At 34.9% G+C, this 27,848-nt stretch overlaps 1 protein-coding gene across 4 annotated transcripts in view; it reads left to right on the top strand.

Annotated features, from left to right (window-relative positions):
- Nucleotides 1-17,310: 17,310 nt before the first annotated feature.
- The window catches only part of LOC144968253 (uncharacterized), a 16,593-nt gene continuing 6,055 nt past the window's right edge, over nt 17,311-27,848 (top strand). The window contains exon 1 of one of the 4 annotated variants that reach the window (XM_078906422.1): nt 17,311-17,598. Coding sequence is in view for 2 of the 4 variants with exons in the window: in XM_078906420.1 (XP_078762546.1) it covers nt 19,961-20,081 (121 nt within the window). In the remaining 2 variants the exon portion in view is untranslated. Of the gene's footprint in view, nt 17,599-19,928; nt 20,211-27,848 lie in introns of those variants that run through there. The other 3 variants (XM_078906420.1, XM_078906423.1, XM_078906421.1) reach the window with 3 other exon arrangements.

Genomic DNA, 27,848 nt, shown 5'->3' with positions numbered 1-27,848 from the left:
ATTAATAAGGTACGGACTGAGATGCAGACTTGGACAAAAAGGGGTTTCCTTTGATGAAATGTCAAGATTTTGTTTTTCACCCAGCCCGATTTCTTCTCAACAATGAACAGGGAATGAGGTTTGATTTAGATGTAAGGGGAAACTTTTAAAGAAATTGTTATAATTTATATACTAGAATGGCAACATGTCCACCCAGCTGGGTGTATTAGATCTGGTGGATAGCACTTTAAAACTTGACAAGTTGAGGGTCATCTGGGCCATCTTCTTAAAGTCAATTTGGAATGGACAGATCTGATAATTGGGACAGGGACGGATAAATTGATAAATATGATTGGTTTTGGCTGTCCTGTAGAGAGGGGTCTGTATCAGCCCCAATGCAGTCGCTTCGAGGACGAGAGACGCGTGCGCACAACCAACATGACGTTCTCTCTCTAATAACTTTTCTGCCAGTGACGTCACAGACTATGGGTGACGTCCAATCAAGGGACGCTACTCTTCCGCTAATCTCATTCCCTATTATGGGACATTTATGGCGAGCATATCTTTAAAAAATCCAACCCTGGATTATGACAGGTGCACACTCACTACTTAAGTGAATATGTTTTTTTCCTATAAACTATCCCTTCAAGTAACAAACCACTCAGGCAAAAAATATATTGATAGCGCTGGTTGTTAGCGTCACTTACAGTTTATAAATAGCATGTTGGCTGCAATTCATGTAACATGCTTTTGATATGCTGTAGTCATGTACATGTCTGTCAATGTATATAATATATAAATATATATGTATGCCTATTTAAAGGCCATACTACATTAAATATTTAAAGAGCTGAAATTATACACAATTAAATTTGCTTGACTCAAGAGTTCCAAAAGGTTATATTATACTCGTATTATGTTAGGATTAAAGCCCCTTTTAATTATAAACTTTGAAAAATTTGCGGCGGAAATGAAATTATCGTATTCTACAAATGAGGTTGTGTCAAAATGTCGTTTTTGTGACGTTCGCCACATAATTACTCCAATACTAATTTTTCTAGAAAAATGAAGGAAACAGTTCGTTTTCATCAGTTTTTATTTGTTGTATAATGCAAAATAAATTCAAAAACTGGTTATATCGCTCAAATTGAATAGCAAAAATATTTTTTCGAAGATGAGAAAAAAATGTGTACAGATTATCAACTTTGTCAATACTTTTACAACACTTTAACAGCAATAACAATTATAATTTTGATGCTAGATCGTCAATTTTTTTTCATTTTTTAACCCAGATAAACTGATACAAACAAAGCTTTTCCTTCATTTCTTTGTAACCCTAAAAATGGCGTTCAAAAACCAATAGAGGCCCATAAAATCCTGATAAGATACCTGGCTCCGGTTGATGAACTGCTTGGAACAACCCTCATACTATCGTACTTAATAGACTATCAACAGTAAAAACCTGACAACCCCCCCCCCCCCAAAAAAAACCCCCCCAAAAAACCCCAAAAACAAAACATCAAAAACAAAACAAAACAAAACAACCCCCCCCCCAAAAAAAAAAAAAAAAAAAAAAAATACAAAAACAAAACGAAACAAAAAAAAAAAAAAAAAAAAAAAACCCCAACAGATTAGTAGATTGATGGTTGGCCAAAAACTCATCCATCAATTATCAATCGATTAAATGACCCTTATCTTGTGAAAGGCTCTCAAACCTGTGACTTCAAATTTGAGAGTTTTTGACGGAAGAGGGCTGTTATAATCGATTATATTTGAAGGACGATATTTATGGCCAAAAACTTTTTTAAATGTGTTTTTTTTTCTTCTTCAGAATACAGCAGCATATCCCCCTCCCTCCCTCTCTCACTTCTTTTCACCCTCGTTCTCTTAAGTGATTGTCACCTTATTTAATTAACTTTCTTACCAGCTGACAACCAAATTAAGGGACCCTATTAACTTAACCAGTTAACTGTCGTAGTCTGCAAAAAGGCATTTTGAAAATTTGGCCATAAAACTCGTTCTTCAAATATCGACCGATTTAAACGACCCTCATCTCGGCAAAAACTCACAAATCTCGGACTTCGCGAAGTCCCAGATTTGATAATTTTTGCCGAGATGAGGACCGTTTGAATCGGTCGATATTTGAAGGACGAGTTTTACGGCCAAATTTTTAAATACGAGTTTTTCAGAGTACGGTAGTTTACGGGTTAAACATAAAACAAACAGGGTTAATTCCGACTTGATAGCAATTCCAACTTCCCAACGGAATTGGGTGTAATGACAGCGACAAAACGGTTTTAGAGGTATGGAAAACAACACCTCACGTTTTCAGGATAATAAATTTGACCCTGTACTCCGGCAGATTTTGACACGGAAAAAGTTAATCGTTTCAAATTATATTATATTATCACACGGACAAGAAGACACACGGCCATCCTACATAAACTACTCTTACTCTGTCGTACAATGATGGGAACAATATACCTGCAGACACTCCTGTAAGATATAAATCTGGAAAGGTGTGTATGAGGCAATACAAAACAAGTAGAGAGTGAGAGAAAGAGAGAAAGAAAGAAATAAAGAAAGAGAGAGAGAAAGAGAAGAGAGAGAGAGAGAGAGAGAGAGAGAGAGAGAGAGAGAGAGATGAGAGAGATAGTGAGTGTGTGTGTGCGAGAGAGAGCGAGAGAGACACACACACACACACACAGAGAGAGAGAGAGAGAGAGAGAGAGAGAGAGAGAGAGAGAGAGCGAGACACACACACACACACACACACACACAGAGAGAGAGAGAGAGACACACACACACAGAGAGAGAGAGAGAGAGAGAGAGAGAGAGAGAGAGAGAGAGAGAGAGAGAGAGAGAGAGAGAGAGAATCCCCAAACATCAGCCTGCGTGCCTCGGTTGAAGATCGAACCTCAGACACCCTGCTGACCGGTAACTAGGAGTTCTGAGCTGAGTTCCGATCCCCTGCCGACTCATGTTAATCTTTTGATTGAACTAATTTTTTCCATGTATTATTCTCTGCTTTATCTGGCACCATCTTATACAAGCCAAAGTGATGCCAGGCTGCTAGACAATGTGGACTATAAAAAGTAATTAACAAAATTGGATATAACAGTTTTTTTAAAAAAAGAAAAAATGTAAAAACTGGAGCGTTTCGGACTCAAAATCATTCTTCTGCTTAGAAACAATTGATAAAAATATAAATACATTACTCAAAACTAGATAAAGGACAGGTTTCAAGTAATGTATTTATATCCTTTTTTCGTTTTTTGTTGTTGGCTGAAGAAGGGTTTTGAGCCCGAAATGTTCCGTGTTCGGTGATTTGTTCTATTTTTAAAAAACTGTTATAATATTCATTTTTTAAATTATTGTTTATGCATTATACATGCACACAATTTCAGACTTCAATACCGATATAACACCTTTATCTTAAATTTTGGCCAGAAACCTGTACAAATATCATTTACAGTTGATGACCCTGAACTTGTCAGAAAGTCTCAAACCTGAAACTTCTTATAACATAATAATATACTCGGTATTAAACGGTATATTATGTCGGGATGAACACGGTACTAGACATAAAGTTTATTGCCACAAACATGAAATTTGGGGTTAAATTCTATACCTTAATATGATGGAGAAGAAATACAATTTCTAGCATGGCAAAAAAACAAACACACACACACACACACACACACACACACACACACACATAGAAACAAATTAAAAAACAAAACAATAAAAAACAAAAACAAACGAGACCAACAACAAAAACCCCAAACTTTGTATTTATGAGGATTTAACTTCTATATTCACTTTTTGGGGATCAATCGATCCCGACATAATACCATTTTGAGAGGATGCGTCGCATATGATAATATTATCAAATTATAAAGTCAATATTAAAGGGTTATTTGAGTAGGGAATCCTATTTGGAAATAATACGTTCTTCCAGGGCATGTAACAGTTCACAAATTGAATAGTATGAATGCACTTTACAATAAGGGCAAAAATTAATACTAGACATGTATCCCGCACGTGGCAACTATCACAATGGTTTTCGTTGTGTAGTTGCTATATTGACAAAATCAATTTGATTTGCCATGCTCGTATACTTCCGAAACGTGTGTTATCATACACAACGTATACGAACCGGATGTTATTGCTGGTTATTCCAGGATAGTCGTTTCCAGCATCCGGGCTTCAAAATACAATTTCTATATATTATGGCGTCATCAAAATAACCTGCATTATCAAATAATTGGTCTGAAAATTGAAGTTCGCTTACTTATAAATACTGAGCAGTATGAACTTGTTGACCTTTGCTCCCATTAGGTCATTAGAATCGTTGGTGCAACGGTGTCACTGACTTAAAGGTTGTTTTTTTTTTACACATCATTTGGAGCAGTTCTGGTTAAGTCATAAATACAACTCCTTGGAATATGTTGATAGTATAAGAATAATCAAGAAAAACAAACCAAAGACAAAGGAAAATCTAAGAAAAAGAGTACACGGAAAGTACATTCCGCCAGATTTAACAGATCCAGCGATCCAATCACTGTTGGAAAGGAAAATTCTCAGAGAATTCTCAAATGCATTTGTGGCCGATACAGAGCTCCTTTGCTTGTGGTGCAAGTGCTCTACCAACTGCGCTATCGTTATTCTTTCTCTCCTCTCCTATAATAAACTGTGAGTGTGATACTATATATTTTCCAACGGCTGTGAAAAAATTATACATGCTAACAAGTATGACTCTACCTATTGCTATTTTAGTGATTTGTTTACTTACAGACGTTTATTTTTTATTGAGAAAACGATTTAATTCTTCTTTCCTTTAAAGGTATGACAATCTATTTATATGCATAAATTGAGTCTAAAATAATGAAACGGAATAAGACATTTTTAATTATTTAATCAATACTAAACAAAACTGTAATAGTGCATTTTCTCTAAACCTTGAGTATGTTTATAAATGAAATGCATAACAAGAAAGGTGGATCATCTCTATTATAAATCGTTGTGAAACTAAATTATACTTTCCACTCAGGATAAACAGCGTACAACTAATCTTATTTATCCTGTTTCATGCAGTTAGCATGTGCCGGTTTCGTATCAATTTCAACTAACATTTTTTGACAGTAGTTCATACCAAAAATTTACAAAACACGATTACCCTGACAACCGCTGCTGCCGCTACCATACTTCTAGCAACAACAACAACAACAACAACAACAACAACAACAACAATAATAACAAAAACAACAACAACAACTGCTATTATTACAACCATCACCACCACAACTACCACAACCATCACTAGTACAACTACTATTATTACCACCACCACCACCACCACTACCACCACCACTACTACTACTACTACTACTACTACTACTACTACTACTACTACTACTACTACTACTACTACTACTACTACTACTACTACTACTACTACTACTACTACTACTACTACTACTACTACTACTTCTACTACTACTACTACTACTACTACTACTTCTACTACTACTACTACTACTACTACTTCTACTACTACTACTACTACTACTACTACTACTACTACTACTACTACTACTAACTACTACTACTACTACTACTACTATACTACTACTACTACTACTACTACTACTATCTACTACTACTACTACTACTACTACTACTACTACTACTACTACTACTACTACTACTACTACTACTACTACTACTACTACTACTACTACTACTACTACTACTACTACTACTACTACTATATATATTATTATTATTATTATTTATTATTATTATTATTATTATTATTATTATTATTATTATTATTATTATTATTATTATTATTATTATTATTATTATTATTATTATTATTATTATTATTATTATTATTATTATTATTATTATTTATTATTACTACCACTACAACAACAACAACTGCTACTACTACTACTACTACTACTACTACTACTACTACTACTACTACTACTACTACTACTACTACTACTACTACTATTGCTACCACTATTTCTTCGTATCTTCTGTCATCCATCACGCACATCGCTATTGAACAATGGGTTGTTCTTATGCCTGAACCACTTTAGTTTAGCTCAATCCACATGCCTATCAAGCTAAAATGTTTCCATTCAATATGGTGATAAATTGAGTATTGATATCGATTTTTCCTTGAAGCAATATCGATAAAATCACATGTCGTGTTCATTGAAACGCAAAGATCCACATAACAAAACTAAATCGTATGGATGTAAGGAATGCGATGCCAATGACAAAATGCTTTTTTAGAATTAAAAAAATATTGACCAGAAAACATATTGATTGATTAATAATGACCATCAATATGTCAAAGATTCTCAATCTGAGATTTCTTTGAAATCTCATGTTTGACACTTTTGATAAGTTAAGGGGTGTTTTAATTGATTAATATTGAGATTAAATATAACTTTTCTGACCAAATTATAAAAAGCTGTTGTTTTCAGAGTAAGACACAATTGTTTTTTTCATTGTCGCTTGACTGGCATAGAGCAATAGGTGTTTGTTTTGAACCTAGAATTGTAAAGCTACTAAAACAATGAACAATTTAAAAGCATAAAAAAGCCCAAAACAATCTTGTAAAATCTATCCATCAGGATATAGTTGTTTCTTTTCCCTTTTCCGTTTCTTTTTTAATTTTATTTCTGCGAGTTTCCGAGTTCATGACACCCTGGGGTCAAATGATAAAGCGTGAACTTTCATACATCGGAAGATATAGTTATACTTTATGTTCTTTAAAGCGCTTTACAAGAGGTTTCAAGGGAACAGCAACATTTAGCATGTAGAACCAGACACGACTCATGTAAGGCGATGTACTCGTATATTACAATTTTATTATCACAGAAACATCGCAGTTACGGGACGGATACTCATCTTACACATGAGTATTGTGAGAAATGTGTCAAAGAATCTTTTACAACGATCGATATTGCTCCGTCCTCTACAGGACTTGAACTCAGGACCTAAAGGTAATAAGCTGATATCATATCACAATGCCACAAGCCGACATATAAGAACTAACTAGAAATTAAAAAAAAAGAATTGTTATATAGCAGACTTCCACGGCTATACCATGCTCGATGCGCTTCACAATATTTCATTTATTCGCCAGCAGGCCATACGGAACCATGTTTTCATTTCATAAGTACCAGTCACTTGTTAGGCGTCGTTTTTTGTTTATACAGTCTTACAATATCCGTCACTGCCCATAGCCAGGTACCATTTCACAAGTGAGTCGAATATGGTAATGTCTGTTAAGTGCCTTACCCAAGAACACAACATAGGAACCCGAATATTCAATGAAAATTATCATCCATCCGGCAACTGACCACGCTTAGCATCGCTTGGCTTTTGTGACAAGACGAGACATCGTGCTGCTGAGCCACACAAAAATGTAAAAACTCCAATGACAGGATTAAATCATATTATATGTCTATATGAGAGATGAATGTGAGTCGTCGAATCATTCTGGTCGTCTTGTCGCACGCAGGTTTTCAAATTTTAAAAAAATGAGCTTTATATAGCGCAATCTCCACTAAACGTGCTCAAATCGCTTTACAAGGGGTCCCTGGTCAACAGCAACGTTTAACATGTAGGACGGGACATGCCGCCTGTTAGGCGTTATTACAATTTTTCGGACAAAGACAACGCTGTTAACGGCCAGGTACTTATCTTACACCTGAGTAGGGTGAGAGAATGTGAGTTTAGAGCCTTTTCCAAGGACTCAATTATGCGCCGAGCGCAAGGCTCGAACCCAGGACCTTCCGATGCGAAAGCGAGTGTCATACCACAAGACAACATAGCCGCACAATATAACTTGATAAACAAAGGGAGAAATAACGATTCGAAATGAATTCAGCCACGTTGTTAAAAAAGGGTAAACACAATTTTTGAAATAATAGTGGAATGCATCTCGTATTCGAGGTCAACATGTTTTATTGATAAACCTAAATTCACTGTTTGAGTTTTGCCTTTCTCTCTTTTACAAAATGGCTCTTTGGGTTATTGACTTCACTAACAGTATTAACCATTTGATAGAGAGCTAATTAGATTTTACAGTTTCTTGCTTAATGTTTATACGTGCACACATTTTGAACGTCTGGTAACCGAATGCAATAATGGGCTTAATGATGATGATAACAATAATAATAATAATAATAATAATAATATAATAATAATAATAATAATAAATATAATAATAATGATGATGATGATGATGATATACTACTACTACTACTACTACTACTACTACTACTACTACTACTACTACTACTACTACTACTACTACTACTACTAATAATAATAATAATAATAATAATAATAATAATAATAATATTAAAGAGTCTTTTCCAATGACTCAACTATGCGCTGAGCGCGAGGCTCGAACCCAGGACCTTCCGATCCGAAAGCGAGGGTCATACCACAAGACCACTTGACTTACTTTGACTTATGCCCATTGGCTCCTTTCGAGCACTCTTCCATCTTCTTCTGTCCTTGGCACAGACCTTTGCCTCACTCCGGGTAAGATTGGAGACACTCAAATCTTGGTGGAGGCTTCTCCTCCAGGTCTGTTTTGGACGACCCCGTTTCCTCATGCCCTGTGGGTTCCATTCGAGAGCCTGCTTGGTTATATTGCAGGGCTCTTTCCGCAGGGTATGGCCAACCCATCTCCACTTTCTGGGTCTGACCTGGACATCCATTTGTTCTTGGTTTGTTCTTGTCCAAAGGTCCGCCAAAAGTTCTCCATTCTCATTCATCTGGCCGATGCCATGCTTTCCCATTTCATTTTCTCTATCTACATTTGTGCCTCCAACATTTGCATATCTCTATTTGGGATCTTATCTACCACTGCCTGTAGTTGGGCCACTTAGCCGCACAAAAAGTGATACGAGTTCAATTTAACAACAACAAAATATGATATTGCATACTTATGACGTAAAAAGAAAAAAACTTTAAGCGAGATTTGAAAATTAATTATCAATGAATCCGATTATGTGGGTTTTAGATTATTTCCATTATAACAACGAACCCAAAACGATCTGGGTTATGAGACCTGCAATTATAAGGGTGAATAAAAATTATCAAATCAAAGAACACAGAAAACAATAAGCCTCACCACATAGGTAACATACCTGAATTGGTGAGCCCTTGAAAGTATTACTCAGTCGCGGATCAAGGAACTGAATCAGGTAACAAACGCGTTTACTCAATATAAAAACTCATGATACATGAAATCAAGAAAAACAATAACCTACCCTTTGAAATTAAAGCATTTATTTGAATTCGAATTTGATAAGATAAGCCTCGCCCCGACATAATGCCGTTTCGAGACGATGTGTCACATAAGTTCACAACTATCCATTTTGTACTTAATTATCACTTTGAAACAAGTCTAGGGTTCATGAATTTTTAACAAGTTGAACTCTTTTCAGTGGCATGATCGAATATGAAGTCAGAGATTTCTGGCCTACAGTGAAAAAAAAAATGCTTTGTCAGACAATGGTTTACGGTAAATGAAAAAAAACAAAAAAACAAAGCAAACAAAAAAAAACAAACAAAACAAAACAAAAAAAAAAAAAAAAACAAAAAAACAAAAACAAAAAAAAACAACAAAAAACAAACCCCGCTCCCTCATCCCCCCCCCCCCCAAAAAAAAAAAAACAAAACAAAAACCAACAAACGACAAACAACGCCCCACCCCCAAATCAAACTAAAACAAACAACAACAACAAACATAACGAAGTCAAAAATAAAACAAAACACAAAATACACTAAAAACTACAAAACAAAAAAAAAAACAAAAAATCAAATCAAAGCAATAAAAAACAACAACAAACAAACAAACAAAAATTTAAAAAATAAAACAACAACAAAAAACAACAAATTAAAACAACATATATGTGACCTACTGTCACAAAGCGGTTTTATGTCAGAGTGATGTTGGTGCTTAAAATTGAATTTATATGGTGTCAAAATATGAATCCTGGATTAAGTTAATGATGACGTAGAGTAAATCTAACTCAATAAAGTATAAACAAAAGTAAACAAAAATGTAAAATTTCTAATTGTTTTAACTCTCTCTCTCTCTCTCTCTCTCTCCCTCTCTCTCTCTCTCTCTCTCTCTCTCTCTCTCTCTCTCTCTCTCTCTCTCAACCAGGCAAAAGGTGCTGTATCAATTGGATTCCGAGTTTGACTCTCTGTCACCCTGATTGATATCTTTATTCTCTGTTTTCATTTGGCACTTCTTTATGTACCATATTTCTTATCAATATTGATATAAGTGCCAAACTTATCTTGAATTTTCTTGAACAAAAAACCACTCTGACGTCATGTGTCACACATTATAATAAATTATCTTTACTCATCCCCAGGGAAACATTTTCTTTAAGGTCTATCTCGAGAAAAACAAAACATAAATACAAAACAAAACAAAACATCAGAGATAAACAGGCATCAACCGCAGTGCAGCGCCGCAAATTGAGCTATAGGGGAATACGGTTCTGGCTAAGGGTAAAAAGGGATGACGACAGGGAGCTCGAACCCAGTGAAAGTGCAATGCCCTTTCCACTTGACCATCTCGCCTCCGTAGTAGTGATCATGTGGCCTCTCTCTAGCTAATCAGAGCTCTTCAAATGGATGATCGCTCGCAACCAATCGATTACATTCACTCATTGGAATGCTGCACTTACGTATAATGTATGTCCCTATCGAGGTGCAGATATTTGCGAGTCTGATAACAGAACGCAATAGGGAAGAAAGGTCGTGATGTCACAGCCTCGACTTTTCCGGTTCCAAAATCATCCCAGCCCAAACTGCAATGACAGAATATTTCCTTTATGGCAACAAATATGTAGGGAGACCACCAACATCAATAGTAACTAGCCTAAACCAGGATCTCTCTACATATCGGAAATTTCTGAATTCAGATGAGGCCGAATTAATCCCTGAAGAACTAAGAACTATTGCAGTGCCCTCCGTACTAAAGTCACAACAAGATCTTGACAGCCTCAAAACTCTGGCCCAGGACCGTGACCAATGGAAACAATTAACAACATGGATGGAGAGAGCAACTATACTCATCGACCAGGACTGAACCGTACAATCTCAGCAAACGTCATTCAGACTGCGAAGCTTACTACACAGTCCTGTATTCTCTATGGCTTACTACTACTACTGCTACTATTACTACTACTACTACTACTACTACTACTACTACTACTACTACTACTACTACTACTACTACTACTACTACTACTACTACTACTGCTACTATTACTACTACTACTACTACTACTACTACTACTACTACTACTACTACTACTACTACTACTACTACTACTACTACTACTACTATTATTATTATTATTATTACTACTACTACTACTACTACTACTACTACTACTACTACTACTACTACTACTACTACTACAAAACAACAACAACAACAACAACTACTACTACTACTACTACTACTACTACTACTACTACTACTACTACTACTACTACTACTACTACTACTACTACTACTACTACTACTACTACTACTACTACTACTACTACTACTACTACTACTACTACTACTACTACTACTACTACTACTACTACTCCTACTACTACTATTATTATTATTATTACTACTACTACTACTACTACTACTACTACTACTACTACTACACTACTACTACTACTACTACTACTACTACTACTATTACTACTACTACTACTACGACTATTAGCGGACGCAATTATAGGTTTGTTTTAACATTGTTGTAATGAACGATTTTTTGCCTTGGTTTGAGAGTATTTTCATTACAACAATGAGCCCATTAAAATTGGTTACCAGACCTGCAAAAAAGTACGCATCAGGATTCACTCAATTTTAATATTCCAACACACTTAATGAATGGCATGAGCGTATGGGTTTATCAAGCTTAATATTTTATAGAGAGCTATATCCACTACATAAAATAAAAATATTTGCCCAAAACGCTTTATATGTGGTGCCAATCCAACAGCAACCTTTACATGTAAGACAAGACATGGCTCCTGCAAGGCGATACTATTACATTTTTTTCGACAGAAATAACGCTATTTCCTGTCAGGTGTTAATTTCAATCTTGATTATCGTGAGAAAATGTGAGTGGGCAGTATTTTCCAAGGACTCAACTTGCGCCGCCGCCCGAGACCTACTGGCTTAAAGGCAAATCATATCACAAGACCTTAAAGTCACATTTTTATCCGTGGTCCTTCCTTCAGAGTCAAAAGAGTCATGGAGACGGAAATTATACAGGTTTCTATAGCGTTAAACGGACATTAACAATTGCGTGCGACCCTTTTAATATATCATAGTACTTCCTTCAGATTGTAAGAAACCCAGCTAGCAAATTACTTCTGGTATGTAGGACAGAGGAATCTATGCAAAAAGGCATATCGTCGGGGTACTAATCTCTAGTTCAAACTTCTGTTCTCAATTGTCTAGGTCATTTCATGAGTCAACGACAATACAACTTCACCAAAGGGATAATAACCCGAGGCTGGTTCCTTACAGAGTCAAAAGATTCTTGGAGACCAAGATTATACAGGTTTCTATAGCGTTAAACGGACATTAACAATTGCGTGCTACCATAGTACTTCCTGCAGGTTGTAACAGACCCAGCTAGCAAATTACTTCTGGTGGTACAGAGGAATCTATGCAAAAAAAGGCATATCGTCGAGGTACCTAATCTCTAGTTCAAACCTCTGTTCTAAATTGTCTAGGTTATTTCATGAGTCCACGACCATACATACAACTTCACCAAAGGAATACGAACCCGAGGCTGGTCCTTACATCGTCTCTCTGAACGAATAAACCATAAGCCTCGAACCAGAAGCATTCGGTCTTCACGCGACACCACTCTACTATCGATACCAAAAAGCAAATTAACATCCTTTGTTGATCATAGTGTTATTATTATTATTATTATTATTATTATTATTATTATTATTATTATTATTATTATTATTATTATTATTATTATTATTATTATTATTATTATTATTATTATTATTATTATTATTGTTGTTATTATTATTATTACTACTACTACTATTATTATTACATAATATAATAATAATAAATAATAATAATAATAATAATAATAATAATAATAATAATAATAATAATAATAATAACAATAATAATAATAATAACAATAATAATAATAATAATAATAATAATAATAATAATAATAATAATAATAATAATAATAATAATAATAATAATAAAATAACCAGTGGCGGTTCTAGCCTATTTATAGTGGTGGGGCAAAGATGATTCGGTCATATATGTATATATATATATATATATATATATATATATATATATATATATATATATATATATATATATATATATATTTTTTTTTTTTTTTTTTTTGTTTATTATTTTTTTATTATTTTTTATTTTTTTATTTTTTTTTTTTTCACTTTAAAAAAAAAATTTCAACCACAAATAATCACATTCACAATGAAATGACAATACCAGTAGATTTTAATTATTCCAAACGTAATCAAAAATGAATCGCGAAAGAGAATACAACAAAAAAATAAAGCGACGAGACATAATGCTACAACACCTTGACAATACAAGTCCATTTCGTTCACTCGAAAAATTAAAGAGATGCTTTAATCCCTCAACGGCGAGATTAATATTTCTGTTACATTACTGGTTTTCAGTAGTACGTAGTAACTTTAAAGTTTTCATCGAGAAGCAACAACAGCGATATGACTCAAGTTTCATTCAGAGCTCAAATTGCATCATTTTACTGCTCTCTAGGTGGTTAGAATGATTGTGCCGGTGGTGGTAGTGGTTGGAATAGTGGTAGCGGTGGTGGTGGAGGAGGAGGAGGAGGAAGAGGAGACGGTGAGGGAGGATATAATTATGGTAGTGGTTTTGGTGGTGCTGTTGGTTAGAATGATAGTTAGTTGTCGAGACGATGACGGAAATTATATGATGATGTTGATATTGTTTTTATTGCTTTTGTAGTACTTGTTGTTAATGTTGTTGTTGTTGTTAATGATGATGATGGTCATGATGACAACGACGATGTCGTCGACAATGATGATTACCATACGATATTACAAAGTTTATTCAATCTTAGGCTTTCGCCAATAAAGCATACAATTTGATGACAACATACATGAAAGTGGAAAAAATGGTAAATGGAACCAAACAATAAACTGATACCATTAATAACCACACAAAAATACAACAACCGTCATACCACCAATACGTACAATAATAATAATAATAATAATAATAATAATAATAATAATAATAATAATAATAATAATAATAATAATAATAATATTATAATAATAATATAATAATAATAATAATAATAATAATAATAATAATAATAATAATAATAATAATAATAATAATAATAATAATAATAATAATAATAATAATAATAATAACAATAATAATATTACCATCATCATTACATTACTACCACCATCATCATTATTACGTTTCCAATCAGTTTTTCTCGTGGTTTTTTTTTTTTATTTGATACCTAATAGACGAAAATTCCGGTAATTTTTTTTTTAAAGGGTAGTTAAAATATCTACGATTTTATTAACCCTGAAAACTACGTTTTTTATTTTCCTATTTCAAGTAGGCAGGTCTGCTATGACAAGTATCAGTTCCATAGTCAAAAAAAAAAAGACAAACAAAAACAAAGTTTATTTAATCTTAGGCTTTCGACAATAATTCATACAATACAATTAAGACAAAATAATGCTACCAATCTCTCCTCATGCATTCGTTAGACTATAACAATAACGACCGTGTTATCTTTACTCCTTCCCCAACCAACCCCTAGCTTCTCGCCTCTTCATCACGAACTATCTTATGTATGTATTTCAGGACGGGCAAGTACGGAATCTGCCCACCCTTCCTTTGTATTTATTTCCTCTATAACTTAGTTGGAATTCAACTCTCTACTTTCTTAGAAGAGTATTTCTCGTATACTAATTCAATTGTTGAGAAAACCGAAACGGTGGTTGTATTTTATATATTTATTTAGTCGTGACTTTTGAATAAAAGTGTTTTGTTTTATTAGAGGGAATACAATAGCAAATGACATTGTTTTGCAAAAATATTTAGTCTGGCAATAAAAATACAGCGGTAATTACTTTAAGAATTTGAAAAAAAAAGAACTAACAAATTAATTTTTTTTTAAATAAAAACAAAAACAAAAAACAAATAAGAAAATAATTTAAATAAATGAGTTTTGAGAAGCTCTAAAGAAAACGAGAAAAAAAGAAAGAAATAATTTAAATGGATAAACACATATATAAAAACAACACAAGTTAATACTAACTTGATATAATATTAGTAAATTAATACATTTAATTCAATACTGGAACCTTCCCAATGTCATTACATCAATGGTACCAGCACAAGTAAGGCAATAAATAAGAAAAAGTTCGTTTGCCAAAATCTCTATTTAGTGTTCATTGGTTTATAAGGTGGGCTCATTCCGTGTAGCCCGACCTAGAACTAGAGAGGCCAGACAGCAAACTCGGAGTTCACCGTCGTCAGGCGACGTGACAATGAGATGACGATGTGGGCGGAGTTGAGTGGTAAGGGGGGGGGGGGGGGGGGGTGAAAAAAAAGAACAGGAGCGTATCCTGGTTTATATATTACGGGGTGCATGGGGATTCCCAATCTATCAAAAATACACACAAATTTATTTCAGTACGAAGTATCAAGTTTAAGTACTAACTTTTAAAATTATCTAATTTAAATTAGATTATTTCGGACATGGTAATACAGCATGTAACTTGAAAAAAACAGGCTGGTATTTGCCCACCCTGCCCATTATGACCAGCCGTCCCTGATAATAACACTATGGTTCACTTGATCTATGACCATAATATTGCGTTTGGCTTCATACCTAATGCTTGATGTTGTTGTTTGCCAGACATACAGGTGATCAACTCTAACGAAATTCTTTCCATCAGATTGCAAGTGGATAACTATATAAGATAAACATTCACAAGCAAAACGTGGGGAATGTGTTATGAATTGTTTTTACATCACCAATCAGATTATTGATGATCCTTTTAAAAAACATTTGAGCATTAATACAATTTAATTGTCTGCAAAAGCAGAATAAATAACACCCCAAAATAATAATAACCTCCCCCCCCCAAAAAAAAAAAAAAAAAAACAAACCAAAAAACAAACAAACAGAACAAAACAAACAACATAAACAAACAACAAAAAATCAACCTCCCCCCCCCCCCCCCCCAAAAGAACCAAAAACAAAAAAAAAAGAAAAAAAAAAACAAAAACAAAAAAAATACAACAACAAAAAACAAACAATACCCAAACCAACCTAAAACATTTTTTTAAATCAACCAAACAAAAAACCCAAGCAAACCAAAACAAAATACGCCCCTTAACCAACTCTCTCCCCAAACATTAAAAAAAAACAAAAAACAAAAAAAAAAAAAAAAACAACAAAAACAAAAAAAAAACAACAAAAAAACAAACAAACAAACAACCGAACAAAAAAGAAAACAAATAACAAAACAACCCCCTACCCCCAACAACAACAAAAAATTGGAATGCTTATATTTGATTATTTTATTCATGATGCCAAAGCCTAAATTTAAATAAATTAACCTGTAATGACATTGAGCGACGAACTAAGAGAGAGAGAGAGAGAGAGAGAGAGAGAGAGAGAGAGAGAGAGAGAGAGAGAGAGAGAGAAAAGAGTGTGTGTGTGTGAGAGAGAGAGAGAGAAAGAGAAAGAAATACACACAGGCACACACACACACACACATAATATATAATATATATATATATATATATAATATATATCATACATATATTATATAATATGTGTAATAGGGATTATCATGTGATATATATATATATATATATATATATATATATATATATATATATATATAAATAGAGAGAGAGAGAGAGAATGGGTGAGAGAGAGAGAGAGAGAGAGAGAGAGAGAGGGAGAGAGAGAGAGAGAGAGAGAGAGAGAGAGAGAGAGAGAGAGAGAGAAATACACACAGGCACACACACACACACACACACACACAGAGGGGAGAGAGAGAGAGAGAGAGAGAGAGAGAGAGAGAGAGAGAGAGAGAGAGAGAGAGAGAGAGAGAGAGAGAGAGAGAGAGAGAGAGAACAAAAGGGTCTGACGAGGACAAACAACCTATGTGGTGAAATGGAAATCGCGTTCGATAAGTCGGCGCATTCGCCCCTTTTATATGTGGCGTTTGGAAACCGATTTATTGCCTGTTATTTTATCGGGAACTTGTCAACTAATGCATAGGTGGATTTATGTAATGAACTTGTGAGATAGCAGCAGTTCCAGAGATGGCAGAGTTTTAGATAGAGCTACGTGTTTAGACTGTAGATAGAATGTGAACAAGCATAGTTCGAGGTCAGATGTTCTAAGAGTGACTCCCTATTTCTTTCTTTCGAAGCTGAATAGGGACGTTTCTTATTTTCATAGGAGTTTACTTCATCTTATGAATAAAGAGGTAAAATACATACTTTTTTTTTACCTATGAGGCCATTCAATTTATTATTCTATGGTTTGGAATAGGAACGTTGATTTATGAAAAGGACATAACAATAAAAGTAATTTTTAAAATAAAGAGCAGGTATAGCTCGGAAATTCATAATCATTTAAAGAAAGATACATAATTGCATCATCATCAACAACAACAACAACAACAACAACAACAACAACAACAACAACAACAACAGCAATAACAACAACACCACCAACAACAACTGCTGTTGTTACAAGTACTGCCACCACCACCACCACCAAAGGTGGACAGGGAGTTGATAAATATCATGCCTTCACCCTAATTGATCTCTCTCCCTGAGCTATCGGGACCTTCATTTCGTTTAAAGAGCATATATGTATATATATAATATATATATATATATATATATATATATATATATATATATATATATATATATATATATATATATAAGACATCTATTCAATTTTTAAAGTTTTGTGTGGCTTAATGGTCTCATGGCTTGAGCTTGTTGGTCGAGGGTTAGAATCCCGAAGTGTTTGACGCAAAGTCGGGTATTAGGAAAAGGCCCTTTATTCACATATTCTCACCATATTCAAATGAAACATAAGTACCTGATCCGTAACAGCGTTGTCTCTGTCGGAAAGAAATAATACAGCCTATCACGTCCTTTATGTCCAGTGTTGCTGCTGGATTGGGACCCCCACCCCCCACCCGTGTAAAGCTGTTGAGCAGGTCATGTTCGACAAGACTTGCAAGGGGCCATAACATGGTTTTCGCTACAGACAAGTCTGTTTCGGACAATTACTCGATCTGATACCAAACAAGTCACAAGCCAAGTGTTATACCACTAGACCACAAGCCGCATTGAATAGTTTTAACCAGTTAACTGCCGTAAGCTGGAAAGACACGTATTTAAAAATTTGGCCAGAAAATTCGCCCTTCAAATTTCGATCGATTTCAATGAGAGTTTTTGCCAAGATGAGGGTCATTTAAATCGCTCGATATTTGAAGGACAAGTTTTCAGGCCAAATTTTTAAATGCGTGCCTTTCCAGCGTACGGCAGTTAACTGGTTTAGGAGCATCGATTTTATCTCCCAGACTTAATCAGCACTTTAGATAAACATTTTTTTTCCTTCTAAACTATGATGACACGAAATAACATACATAAAGGCAGTTATCTGTAAAAATACATTTATAACATTTTAAACTTTGAACTTGAGCATTTATTTAGCGTAATATCCAATAAACGTGCTCAAAGCTCTCCTCAAGGGATCTCTAGCCAACAGCAGCTCTTAATGTAAAGGACGAGACAAAGCGCCTGTTAGCTGAAATTACATTTTTCCCCGACAGAGACAGCGCTGTTAACAGCCAGGCACAAATTTTACACCTGAGTATGGCGAGAGAATGTGAATAAAGAGCATTTTCCGAGGAATCAGATATACGCAGCTTGGAGCTGGACTCAAACATTGGACCTTCCGGTCCGAAGGCGAGTTTCATACTACAAGACTACATAGCCGTCGTCTTAATCATTAGACTTAATGCACACTTTAGATAAAACGATTTCATTAAACAATAATGACATCAGATAACATCCCTTAATGCTGTTATCTGTAACAAAATCCAGGGGGAGATAATATGTGACCTGTCGTCTCAAACTGTTGTTATATCGGGGTGTTTGTGGCCTGAAAATGGAATTTATCATAAATGGGTTAAGTTTATTTATGTATCGAAGAGAGAATAGGAGAAAGAATATGCAATCATAACTAGGGATGACCTAAACTTTAATATTGAGCATTTACGTAGCGCAATATCAATCAAACGTGCTCAAAGCGTTTCATAAGAGGTCTCTAGCCAACAACACTTAACATTTAGGACGAGAAATGAGGCCGGTTAGGCCAACAGAGAAAACACTGTTAACGGCCAGTTACTTATTTTACACATTAATACGGTGAGAGAATATGTGTAAAGAGCCTTTTTCAAGGACTCAACTATTCAAGCTCAGAGCGAAACTCGAACTCTGGAGCCTTTGGTGTAAAAGCGAGTGTCAAACCACAAGACCACATAGCCACACTTTATATATTTTTAATGATTATTTTTATTTTAAATTACTTTTCGACATTTTGTTTACATCTAATTTTGCAGGCTGATAGTCGAACGCAATTTGTTGCAATGGGCAATATAATACGTCGGTTTGAGAATATTTCCACAATGAGCCCCCAACAATTTGGGTCATCGACCTGCAAATAAATACACATCGGTTTACACCGATACAGATAAAAAAAGTTGACAAGATCTACCACATATCACTATGGTTTGTCTTGCTTCTAATTTCTTTCGTTATCACATGCGGTTTTTTTTTTTGGCCTGTATAATGACATGTTATCACCAGCATAATATCGTTTTCTCTAGAGCTCTGCGTTTCGCAAGATACGTGTTATACTGGCTTCCTTTGTTGACATTATCAGGTACCATTAATTACATCCTTAACATGATAAAAACGAGTCTTAAAAGAACTGTCTGAATTGCCGAGTATAATGAATTCGATGTGGGGATCGTATCTTGGACGTGTTATAATCAACAGTTCTTATGGTTAGGTATCTGAGTTACTTCTCTCTCTCTCTCTCTCTCTCTCTCTCTCTCTCTCTCTCTCTCTCTCTCTCTCTCTCTCTCTCAAATTTTGATTGATTTAATTTTAAACTCCATTTTTTCTTTACCTAGTTTATGCCAACATGCCAAATTAACATGCTTTGTTCCATATATAAAGGCCTTTGGTCAATTGTCTACGGTGAGTCGTGAAATACACGAAAATGAACACGAATTATTTATTGTTTTTCAAATGGCTTGCTTCAATTCACTCATTGTATAGAAAGAGGAAAATAAAAATAATTATTGGTACTAATAGGTAAGTGAGAATGCGAATGAAGAAGGATGTAAGAGTAAAGGAAGAAGAAGAAGAAGAAGAAGAAGAAAGAAGAAGAAGAAGAAGAAGAAGAAGAAGAAGAGAAGAAGAAGAAGAAGAAAGAAGAAGAAGAAGAAGAAGAAGAAGAAGAAGAAGAAGAAGAAGAAGAAGAAGAAGAAGAAGAAGAAGAAAAGAAAGAATGGGAGGAGGAGGAGGAGGAGAAGAAGGAGGGGGGGGGGGAGGAGGAAGAAAATGACGAGGAGGAAAATGCTAATTAGGGAGAGAGGACGATAATATTGAGAGCTGGTGGAGGAATATTGAGAAGAAGACAAAGAGAAGAATAAAAATATAATATTGTTTAACTTTGTCAAAGAACTTCCGCATCTTCTCAAACAAAGTTGTTCTTTATCGATTGTTTGACGATTGCTTTTAACGATTGAATATAATAGTGTTAATTTCCTGATATCGATTCGTTATTAAAGAATCACATCAAACGTCATGCATTATTAGAGATTGAAAACTTGTCACCATTGGAGTGAAACGGTCTTGTCGAAATGTTTTCTTTTACTTTTAGAATTTTATACGTTTTGTTCTCTTGAATAATTAAAAGAAATGCCATTGGCGTCAGAATTAATTGTTCCAGAATCGTCTAGTGTTAACGAGCGTTCCACTTTCATAAACTTAAATTAGATACGAATTGATCATTTGTGAGAATGCTGTTTTTGTTAGTTTCTCATTATAATTCCATTTCAATTTTAAATACGGCTTCTAAAATGTAGGTCGAAAATTTACTTTATAATAAAATGATTTACGTTTTTTTTTCACACAAGGAAAGAGCTGTCTTTTAATGGTAGAGAGAATGAATTTGAATGAAATTAAAAAAAACAAAACAAAAGCAAAACAAAATGATAATAATAGAATAACATTTACTTTAATTTATTCGCAAGGGAATATATTCATTTTGGGTCAATCTCAAGAAAGGACAGAGGCGTAGGCAGTGAGTAAAAGATTCTTGTTCACAAAAAAACCTCCAGCTACCCCCTCCCCCTCCCCCAACCCCCCCAAACAACCACCCAAAATAACTAGCAAAAACAACAACAGCAAAAAAAATAATTAAATAATAAAAGCTCCAAAAACAGAACAACAGTAACAACAACAACAACAACAACAACAACAACAACAACAACGACAACAAACAAAAAACAAAAAAAAAACAAACCAGATTCCCCCAAGCGGAGCTCGATCCGGGTCTCCCCGGTTGGCCGTGCATTGCCTTATCCATTAGATAGGACTTCTTGCCCTCCTCGGCCATGTTTCTAACATTCGAGGTTTTTTGGGCGGTGATAACAGAGACCGGTGAAAGAACAGCCAACTCTTCTCAGTCTTTTAACGGAAACACGACATAAGAATAATCCTCATCACCCGCCATCAAACAAAGACCAAATACAATTCATTGTAGAAAAAAAAATTATAATATATTTTGCCGAAGCTTGATGTCCAGTCAAGTTTGTATGCTATCGACTCAACTCTTTTTTGTTTTTATTGTTTCGTTTTTTGTTTTAGTTTCTTTTCAACAGCTTTTATAGCGGGTCGCTTTCTTCTATTAACGTCATTGTCACATGAGATACAATAATAGGGAATCACATTTCCAATTTGATATGTTTTAATGAGATATCCTTGAACGTATTGCGAATCATATCGTGATTAAATTGTTGTAAATTTTTAACATGATCTTTAACTATTCATGGAATTCATCCCACCCGTCCTGATAAATTGTGACACTTTATGTTATCAAGTTTACAAAAACAACAACAAAAACAACAACAAAAACAACAGTAACAACAACAACAACAACAGTAACAAAAGCAACAACAACAACAATGTGAACAACAACAACAAAAATAATAATAATAATAACAACAACAACAACAATAACAACAAAAATAACAATAGGAATAGAAAAAAAAATAATGTGGCACGCCAAACTTTGAAGTGATACCGATGCCATTGCCTGAAAATCGAATGTTCTATCATTGAAGCTATCAATGCATATCAGGGTCCCCTATCAATGCTTTGAGACATCCCATATCAAAGCACTATAATTTCTTTATGGTGTTATGTCATGTTTCCGTTCAATGCTTTCACATAAGGCATGCCTTAACAAAACGCCTTTTTAATTTTGCAAGAATTTCTTTTTTTTTTATAATATCATATCGGTAACTGGGGTTTAAAATGGCCCAAGTGTTCCTTAAATGCCCTTAATACATAAGTAATAATATATTATTGTACATTACACATCACATATACTTTTAGATAAACATATCAAACAGGGAGAAACAGATAAAAGCTCTAGAGGAAAACATTTAAAAAGACTAAACAAAAAAAAAGCGCCCAAAAATAAAAAAACAACACAAAAAATCCCCCCCCCAAAAAAAAAACAAAAAACAACAAAACAAAGAAAAGAAAAACAAAAAACAAAAAACCCCAAACAAAACAACAAAAACAACAAAAAAACAAAACAAAAACAAAGCAAACCAAAACAAACCAAAAACTACATTTTTCTTATTGAAATATTACGAATGCTCAATCATATATGTATTTTAAAGCAAAATATACCCTTTCTTACTCTAAATATAGATACATATAGATGACCCTCAACTTGCCACAATTCATACAGGTTCAATAATTTTTGAGAATTCATCGATATTTGAATTCATTTTTTTTTGGCCAAAATAAAAGTACCGTGTTTTGTCAGTGAGCGGCAAAATATCCTGTAATTATTGGCAGGTTGTGATAGTGTTAATGAAATCTTCTATAATGTAACATGGAAATCATATTGGATAATTATTATCAAATCAATAGCAGAACGACGTGAGCGCAATCTGGCCGATTAAATTGGAAATAAATAGTTAATGGGAAGCAGAAGTCGCGCCGTCGCTTCTTCCTATCTTCCAGTTCAAAACTCATTGGACGTGTGCAGCCAATCCTCCGGGGGACTAACAATGAATAGGCTACATATTAAATTAAAAAATGGCAGTGGGTATTGGCAAATTATTATGATTAAGGCCGGGGGGGGGGGGGGGGTACAAGAGCTGCAGAGAGAGGATGGATGATCTTAATTGACAACTATCATTTATTTAGTTAGAAAATAAGATGCCATCACTGAAACCAGAAGATCAGTTGCATAAGGTATGTATCCAGTTCCCCCAGATAACTGGTTTCACAGTTTCGGGGAGATTTGGACCAGTATTGTGACATCATACTGTTGTTCTCTTTTCTTTCCAATGAGGTTTGGATAGCTCAGTTGGTAAAACATTTCCCTGATAGACAAAGAGACCAGATCGTCAATAGACTGCAGGTGTAGAAGAGGTTTTTCTGACCCTTCTGTCCACTGAGATTGTGGAGCTGGACCGTTAGATCTGAAGGAAAGTGTTTTGCGACAAACTAGCGTCCCGTTAGAAGGATAGCAAGCAATTGTTATCGTCCGTTCCACGCTACACAACCCTTAGACCTTGGACCTTAAGCTATAGGTCACTGATTTTTAGTTTTTACTTCTATCCTAAACGGGATAATGTTATCATAATTTAACAAATGTAATTGATACATTATCCACAGGGGTCTAGTGGCATAATCGACAGAACACATAACCCGCATGCAAATTGGCACGCCTTTATTGGAATTTGAACTTTTCCCGATTTTTTTCTTCAGCTTTTGTATCACTTTAGCAGTTTTGGGTTTCTAAATTTAAGTAAGATCGATAGGAAAATGCATTGCAAATAACTTAAAAATTGTTGGTGTTCGTTTCGTGTCATATTGAAGCATGCACTCCTTTAGTCACTTTGTTCTTATGAAGGCAAACGACATCATAAGGTATCATCGCTTTGAGCACGCTTGGTGGATATTACTCTATATAATTACTAAAGTTTTAGTTTTTTTTTCATATTACTGCAAAAACTAAAGTTCGTATTTCGTATCATTTTAAATGTAAATTCTCTTTTTTAAGTTCAATGTATCCCGACACAATGCCGTTTTGAGACGGTGAGTCATAATAGGATTCAACAGCCGTGACGTCACTTCCCTCGTAATGACGCATAGTAACTTAGTAACTGGTTCTATACTATCGGAACAATGGCGGACGCCCTTATGAAATATTTCTCCGACGAGCATAAAGGTGTATCCAGAGGAGAAAAACATTATAAAGCTGATCATGTTTTGACTTTTATACATTCTGATCGCTTGATATGTGAAAAAGTTCTAGCCAGAAGGAGAATAAAAAGTACCGATTTTCTTTGTTTAGAATCAAGCTGCTGGTTGCTGGGCGGACGTGACATCCAACTATTGAATCATATTGTGCTCAATGTAGGAATTTCAGTTGGTAGTATTTTACTATCACGCGCTCGAGGTGTATCGTTCAAGAAAAAGCTTTTTTTGTAATTTGGCGATATCATATGCCGACTAACGTTAAATCAAAAACTTGTGAAAAATTCCCAGAAATGAATTAAAAATGCATCAGAAAAGTTTCAAGTCTAAGATTGTTTGACAAACAGGGAGCTGTCTTAATCCATTGATGTCGACTTGTGTACTTATTTGCAGGTCTGATCACCCAAATCGTTTGGTTTCATTTTTGTAATGGAAATATTCTCAAACCAACGTGCAACCCAATTCCTTATGGGCTCATTGTTGTAATGAAAACCTCATAGAATGACGCAAAATATTGTCCATCACAACAATGTTAAACTAGGCCCATAAATTGGCTCGGATGTAAGACCTGCATATATTATGTCGTGTCAAACCAACGCAAATTAGTGTCCATTACAACAATGTTCAATCAAGCCCATAATCAGACTTGCTAATAGGGAATGAGATTAGCGGAAGAGTAGCGTCCCTTGATTGGACATCACCTTACAGAGAGAACGTCAAAATGGTTTTGCGCATGCGTCTCTCTCGTCCTCGCTTTCGGTGAAGTGTCTCATGCCGCTTTCACCGGAGACGAGGACGAGAGACGCATGCGCACAACCAACATGACGTTCTCTCTCTAATAACTTTTCCGCCGGTGACGTCCGATCAAGGGACGCTACTCTTCCACTAATCTCATTCCCTATAGATAGAATGCGCTTGGCCAAGGAGTTCACAACATTGCCATCCGGAAGTATAACGGACCAACACACAAACTCTGTGTAACCATGAACTTTTATAGTCTGGTTAATACAGTTTAGTGAGAACAACTCACAAACGCGGATGGCAAAAACAATAACAAAGGCCTGAGTTACGTCATCTGCATACTATCTATACGGGCACGTCGCTTGATATGATATGTTATAAAGGGTTTCTGGAGTCAAAGGGAGAAAGACGAAGTTTGTTGTCCTAGAACAGCCAGCTGATGAAATGAAATTTTATGATCGCAGATTTATCATTCGATATTTATAGTATGTAAAGAAGGCATGTGTGTGTATGTGTGTGTGTGTGTGTGTGTGTGTGTGTGTGTTGGGGGGGGGGATGTAAACATACACTTTAAAAAGGCAAATGTTCGATTAATAACGTAATATTGTCAAGATTTTAACACGGATGTTCACCGCAATATTTACTGCAAATAATTCCACGGGCTGTTAATCAAATTTACAGGATTATTATTCAATTATTAGACTCGATGTACAAGTACGGCCAAGTTAGGCACACAACATGAACTATATGTAACCCACCTCCTCAATTTGGTATTATGTCGAAATGAATCAGGTAAAGAAAATTTCGATCGAATTCAAAATAATCACAATTAGGAAATTTCACAGAAATTTCAGTTAAAGAAACGAAACCACTTTCCTCAATAAAGAGGTAAATTTTAATTCATTGTATAAGTTAAGCTGAATTATGCTTTTTTATTATTAAAGAATCACCCGACATATTACCATCTTAATACGATTGGTCATAATCCAGTTTCCCTCCCCCCAATATATATATATATATAAATATATATATATATATATAATATATATATATATATATATATATAATTTACATCTATATGTGTGTATGTATATATAATACACATAATCGTAAATCGCTGCCAATCACTGACACGTGACTTTCTCAAAGGATGGAACACTGTATCTTTGTCTTATTTCCCTACGAACCTTTTGTAACTATAGTATGTAATGCCGATAGCATACAACAATAATAATATGGTCCTTATTGGTATAATATTTTATTATGGTCCTTAAATCTATCCCTAAACGCCTTCACGAGTTCAAAGGGAAAGTGGTACGGTCGTCTTATGTCAATTGCTAATTGAATCAACACTAGCGCCCGGATGCAAACAGTATTATAAGGTCGTGGAGTTCAATATCAATAATAAATTTAGCGTAGACACACCCACCCCGCTTTTGTTATCCTATAAATCAAAGTTCCACGACCGAGGCGCAATGAGATTTATTTACAGTGGGAGCATTCCTGTTGGCTCGAAATATGTAACCTATCATCTCAATTCGGTTAAATGTTAGGGTGAGAATAAATGTGCTCAGCTTGAATTTAAAACCAAAAAGATCAGAATTTTGGTCTTGTGGTATGACAATCGCGTTCGGATCGGAAGGACCTGGGTTCGAGCCTCGCTCGGCGCATAGTTGAGTCTTTGGAAATGGCTCTTTACTCACAATCTGTCGCCGTACTCAGGTGTAAAATGAGTACCTGGCCGTTAACAACGTTGTCTATTTGGAAAAATTGTAATATCGCCTGGCCAGCGTCATGTCTCGTTCTACGTGTTACGTGATGCTGTTAGTCAGGGACCCATTGTAAAGCGCTTTGAACACGTTTGGTGGATATTGCTCTATATAAAAGCACAAGTAAAACATTTAAAACGACCGCCTTTCGCGCTGTTCTCTCACACGATCTTCAATCGTTCATATGAATATTACAAACTCTAATTCCGGTTAGTTTCACATTGTCAATATCATGTGCTGGCTAAATGCTTAATTAATTTCAAAATGTATTGGCAAATAGGTATACAATTTCATAATTATCATGACTGTGCTCAAACATGACACTCTAACTGAAGATGAAAGGCGGCAAATGCCAATTATCCATGATAAACTCAAATAATTGGGTGTCTTCCTCCTGTCTGGCCATGCCTTGCATATGAACCGATATGATTTTGTTATAGTTGAAAGAATGTACAAAATCCTGACAAACTATTTAATCTATTGATATTATGCGTTTAGGTAAATTGCTCACAACATCCAACAGCCGGATGTAACGTGCAACACACAACAAAAGTTTGAGTAACCTTGAATGTTTATAGTCTTATTGATACCTTCAAGTTAGAATTTATCACCGAAATGGCTGT

The sequence above is a fragment of the Berghia stephanieae genome, chromosome 3 (genome assembly GCF_034508935.2).
Source record: "Berghia stephanieae isolate SIO BIC M18660-M18661 chromosome 3, UCSD_Bste_1.3, whole genome shotgun sequence".
NCBI lineage: Eukaryota > Metazoa > Mollusca > Gastropoda > Nudibranchia > Aeolidiidae > Berghia > Berghia stephanieae.
The sequence above is the reverse complement of the archived record's forward strand: the minus strand, read 5'-3'. Positions and strand labels throughout refer to the sequence as shown.